The following is a 6,009-nucleotide window of genomic DNA, read 5'->3' as shown; positions in this document are numbered from 1 at the left end:
TGAGAAACACGTTTACATAACCAGTGCCCTTCTATCGGGCTTATGCAACCAGCCTGGATGGGAGAGTTAAACACACATCCTTCATGTGCCACATTCTGACCATACCTCTCTCAGCTGGCCGGAGTTATGCAACCGATGCTCTTGGGGCTGCGACATTAGCGAAAGGGTGAAGGGACCAAATGTTTAAAATTAACTATGAGAGTAGAGCATGTAAATATATCCTGGCTTCACAGAACGAAAGACAATCGTGTCACTGGGAAAGTCCCAGGTTCAATTCTCTGCACCAGACAGACATGCCCGCGTCCATCACAGGACGTCAGTGTCACAGCAGCTGGACTTCACATCAAAGAGGAATTCATGTCAAAGCTGCAACAAGGATGCCATTATCTAAGCTTCACAGATATATGTATGACATCTATTACTTTAATCTGTACACAAACATTATATAATCCCAGTTTATGGGGTAAAAAATATCTTTTTAAGGTTTCTCCACAAATCTGGATCATAACTGGAGATTTATTTTTTGATGTCTAATATAGATTTGATCAAATATGATGTTATAGTTTCAAATAGTGAATATGTTTAAGTTTGACATGTGTAATGTTTCTATGACATTAACAGGATTTGGTATAAAAATGTAAAAAAAAAGACCATTTGATTTCTTAGGAAGTTAACTACTGCTTGTCTACAGAGACTGTGTTCATTATTTAAGGTGTGCTTTAATTCTTCTGCTTTTCATGCTAAGCTAGGCGAATAACTTTCTGTTTCCAACTTAATAAGAACAAAGTTTCAGTCTCATCAACATCAATCGATCATTAAAGGAGCAGTGTGTTGGATTTACATTGGACCACTTGCAGAAATTGAATAAGCTATTCATAAATCATGTTTTCATTAGTGTATTATCACCTGAATCACTGAGTTTCATTGGGCTAAAATGAGCTCTGTATACGGGAGCAGATTGTATGGTAACCCTGAATGGACAAACCAAACACTGACTCCAGACAAGGTCTTAAAGGTTTGATGTTACCTTAAGGCTCCTACAGTCTGACACCTCAACACTAAACCCTACAGCACTGCTGCTCTGAGAAAATGAAAGCAGAGAACGCTCCAGAAAAGCTACTTGCTTGATAATCATTATCTGCAGAACTACAGTATTTCTACTATAATTATTCACAAAGACAAAAGTCAGAGCCAATAAAGAACAAACTGACTGTAAACACAGTCGCTAATTGGTTTCAACAGAGAGACACCAAAACACCACCTTCATTAAAATTCACACAATTTGCCTCTTCGGTCGACATCCCGCTGCCGTTGCCATGGGAAACGCATCCCTATTAACGGTCAGCGGGTTCTGATCCAGTGAAATCCATTTGGTGCCGTTCTGTTCATCTTTAATTAAAATCAAAGAGCAACACAATCGACAACAAACGACTGCAGTCAATTATCTGTGATTAAATTAGAGCTGCGTTCGTGTTAATGGGCGACGGCGCCAAAGACTCACACGGGATTATTAGAGTTTTGTTGTATTTCTGAACACGACGCCCACAAAAACCTCCAAATTAAAGCTTTTTTCTCCCGCTTCTATTGCTACAAAATAAAAGTCTCCATCCGAGTTTTGCTTCTCAGGCGCAGCTGCGTGTTGGGTTTATCGGCTCTGCAACAGTGCAACGTCCATATGGGTGAAAAGAGAGAAAAAAAATCAATTAGGATTTAGGCACAATTCTGGTTTTATTATTAGATTAATCCCACAAAGACCCGTGATGCATGAGAGTTAAGCCGTGTGTGGTGATATCATGGCGGCTGCCGATCCCACTGAGAGCGCTATTGTTCACTGTCCGTGGCGTTAGCATAATCTGTAACCAGCGCCGGCCTCCACCTGGATCCTGCATACAGCCCCCCCCCGACCTAAACTCACAGCGCTCCAGGAGGAAGAGAAATGAACCGAAGTGGATCATCTGAGAGATTTAAAGCAGCAACAGAGAAATCCTGGGATTATGTAGCGTGGTTCTTCTCAATAGATTTAAAACCCCACACACTAAAAAGTCTGATCTGTGACCCCCTCCTCTCCCGATTGGCGGACACATGCAGAGCAGGAAGTGGCATCAATTGATGAATTTAAAGTCCATATTGTTTTCACCACTTCAGCACAAAGGCTGGATTAACAGGGACGGATCAGACAGGAAATGAAAAGAGTTTCACTTGAACATCAAATCATCTTTTGAATTTTGTAGCACATCCTGAAATGTCTTTGATTTTTTTTGTCCGTAAAGTTGCAGGGACAACAGGTACGACTGTGATGCTACAAAACTAAACCAAACAAACAGAAAAAAAAGAAAACAGTGTTCTTTAAAGGTCCAACACAGAACTGGATTGAGAAACAAAGCAATTGGGGGAGTTCTGAAATCTGGGTCCAAGGAGAGATGTAAAAAAGTGTAGTTTGTAAAAAATCAAGACTAAAACAATGTAGAAAAAAGAGAGCTGGCTGAAGCCAAAGAGGCAGTCTGACGCAGTCTGAATGTAGTGTAATAAAAATCCTTTCTTTAACAGGGATGAAAAAGACACAATAGTGAAATATATAGTGAAATATGTACATTTCATAACAGAAAACCTTTTCATAATAAAAAACCTTTGGTGCGCACCAAAAAATAAATTGTTTTAGAAAATGAAAAATCATGAATTTTGGAGGGTTTTATTTGCAAACAGCGAATAGCGCTGATCCTCCCCTGTCAAATATAACACACTTATACTTGAGTTAAAGCAGCAGTCGTATCTAAAAGATGTTTTTCTTTGCCAGCTTGTTGTTGTTTTGTTCCACGTTGGCTGAACCCACTGACTCTGAGACGACCTGACTGACCAGACTGACCTGGCTGACTACAGACCCCGAGCAGTAAAACAAAGCCTTCACAGAACTAGACAGAAAAACACAGTTAATCAACAAACAGAAAGATGACGGCCGATTGAATAAAAGTCATTTGGAATGGGTTATAATGATAATGTATTGACAATAAAATCTTTGGAAAGTAAAGTCAAGTTTATTTCAGATCTTGGCTGTATAATAAAACCGTCTCCTATCGAGATCTCTCTCTGAGGAACCGGAGGCGGCAGCAGAAGTTTATAGCTACGGTAAAAACAGTAAAAACCCAAAGTGTTTGAGTTTGTTCCTCAGACTTGGACCAGTTCCACCAGAACAAACAAACGCCACCAAAACATCAATCCTGCTTCTCCTCTGGCTTCAGACCAGATTCACATCTTCACGTCCTCAAAGCGGTTTAAAGCGGTGGTTCTCAACGTGGGGTCCGGGGACCCCCAGGGTTCCTTGAGAGGGTTCAAGGGGGTCCCCAACTTTTTCTTGAAATTTTACAATTTTTTCTAGATATGTTCAACTTTTTTTTTTTTGAGAATTCTTTATTTATTTTTTAGAAATTTTACCACTTTTTCTAGATTTTGTTTTTTAACTTTTTTCTTCGAGAAGATTTTACCACCTTTTTTTTCTAGAAAATGTTTAACTTTTTTTTTTGAGAATTTTACCACTTTTTTCCAGAAATTTCTCTATAATATTTAAAAAAAATCACACCATTGGCCTTAATTTGAATGTACAAAACTTTATTCAGTCTAGGAACAAATATTTGTGTATTTCTGGTGTTTGCTTCAAAATTTTGTCCAATGGGGGTCCATGGTCTAATTTGTGTCAATTTAGGGGTCCTTGATGTAAAAAAAAGTTTGAGAACCACTGGTTTAAAGAGTCTTTTATCATGACTGGACCTCCGATCCTCGTTGTACCTGGGAACCAGCCGCGGACCGCCCACCAGCCTGCCGTGGTCCGTCCAATGAGGTCGCAGCGCAGCGATTCCTGCTGAATGGTCACTTACAGGACCCGAGGGTGCCATGGAGACAGAGCATGAAGGGACACTTATATTGTTTCCTGATAAATGGGAAATGGACGAATCCATAAATCTGCCGACTTCATTCGGTGCCGCTGGGCTAAGTAATTAAACGACTGATGCCAGTTGGCACCGGCTCACCAGAGACAGAGACAAACCCCCACCACCACCACCGTCTCTCTCTCTCTCTCTCGCCGACAGATCTATCCAGGCAAACAACGGGCCGGCTTAATAATTCCCTTTGTGGCTGGTTAATTGACTCTCTGTGGCGTCTGCCATCGCCATTTGCATTTCACAACAACACGAAAATCTTTGTGTCGCATCAAAACGAGGCGTCATCCACAAAGAGAGGAGGATTCATCCGTCTGTCAGGCAGAAACTCATTTCACCAAGTATCAATATGAACACAAAGCCACGTTCAGAGACACAACAACACACACACACACACACATGTATGCACAGTAACACACACATCTGTTGCTGCTCTCAGGAATATTTATCCTCAGGAATTTCGGGGTTAATTAAAATTTCCCCTTTGTGCTGTTTTTCAATTATAACCAACGTCACCATGGCGACCCGGAAACCCAAACGCCATGACTTTGTGTCCGTTCTCATATCAAAAAAAAAAAAAGGAAAAGAGTTCATGTAGAGGCGACTCACCAGTCTGTTGTCGAACCGCGTCCTCTCATTGGTCAACGGCCCAAAGATGGTCGGCTGAGGGAGGGAAGAGGAGAAAGACTCATTATTTAGTTATAACGGAGAGAAGAATCAACGGGATCGTCATCGGCAGTGATCAGAAACGACAGGTTATTGAGTTTTCAAAAAGAGACGCTAGACAAAGTTTGTGTCTTGTCACGTCCTCCATATTTTCTCCTTTTTATGTTTCCCTGTTTTATTTTGGAAATCCTTTGTGTCTTATTCCTGCCCTTGTGTCCATCTTTGTCTGTCTCTCGCTCCTGTGTCTTTATTTGGTATTTAACCTCTGTCTTTTGAGATTTGGATTTGCATTTATTGGTTGGAGACCCCTTTGTGTTCCTCTTTGTGACGCCTACACTGCAAAAACTCAAAATCTTTCCAAGAATATTTGTTTTATTTCTAGTCAAAATGTCATTTCTAGTCAAAACTAATCATTTTCCACTTAAAATAACACTCATCACCTAAACATTAACTTGTTTTTAGATCATTTTCACTTGTTTCAAACGAATTTCCACTTGAAATAAGTAGAAAAATGTTTTTGTGAAAGAAAAACTTGCTCCACTATCAGATTTTTCTACTTATTTCAAGTGAAAATATGCTTTAAAGAAGTAAAAGTGTCTAAAAACAAGCTACTTTTTAATGTGATGAGTCTTATTTTAAGTATAATGACTAGAAATAAGACAAATATTCTTAGTAAGATTTTGAGTTTTTACAGTGCAGGACTTTTTGTTGGAGACCTTTTTGTGTTTTTGTCCTTTCATCCCCAATGAATGACTTTGAATAAATGACATCGAATCCTTCGTCTTTGTCGTATCAGTCATGTGACTTGACTCTGCTCTGTTGCTACTTCCTGGTTGTTATTTGTAAAGTCCAACTAAGTATTGACAACTGATATTTTTTCATTTTATGAACGTTGTGGGTGTAACCGCTGTCATGTGAAAATGAATCATGTTGGAGCTCGTGGGCAAGTTACACCGTCAACGTGAACAGCATGAAGCACAGAGTTCAGCCGGTTCCTACTGAACAAACTAACTAAAGACTAAATACAAGGAAGTGTTTTGTTAGAGGAAAAAAAAACTCTAACCACAGTTCACAGTGTTCCTGAAGAGACAGTGAAGGCAGCACAGGAACTCTTCTCTTCCTGTAAAATGGCATTAATGGATTCATCACACAAACAAACAGGACCGGCCGCTCCGCCACCGAACCTCTTCTGTAATTCCTAAAAAGCAACAATGAGCTTGTGACCCACAATCTGTTCTTCCTCCTCATTAAGTCCCCGCTCCTCCGCCACATGCATGACTCACAGGCCTCGGCCCGGGCCTGTGTTATTAATAATAACTAATAAGGCTAAGTGGCGTGAGGGAACAGCTAGTTCGATGGCACAGCACGGAGGTCAAAAAGGTCCCAGATTACACCGGTCACGCAAACACGA

The 6,009-nt window shown here is 40.3% G+C and overlaps 1 protein-coding gene across 1 annotated transcript in view; it reads right to left on the bottom strand.

Moving 5' to 3' along the window:
• rasgef1ba (RasGEF domain family, member 1Ba) overlaps positions 1-6,009 on the bottom strand; it is a 142,225-nt gene that overhangs the window by 97,890 nt on the left and 38,326 nt on the right. Inside the window, exon 3 of the mRNA XM_083979929.1 lies at positions 4,542-4,595. Coding sequence (XP_083836055.1) covers positions 4,542-4,595 — 54 coding nt within the window. The remainder of the gene's footprint in view (positions 1-4,541; positions 4,596-6,009) is intronic.

Source organism: Trachurus trachurus (assembly GCF_905171665.1).
Source record: "Trachurus trachurus genome assembly, chromosome: 9".
Classification (NCBI taxonomy): domain Eukaryota; kingdom Metazoa; phylum Chordata; class Actinopteri; order Carangiformes; family Carangidae; genus Trachurus; species Trachurus trachurus.
Note: the sequence above shows the minus strand (reverse complement) of the source record. Positions and strands in the feature narration are given on the sequence as shown.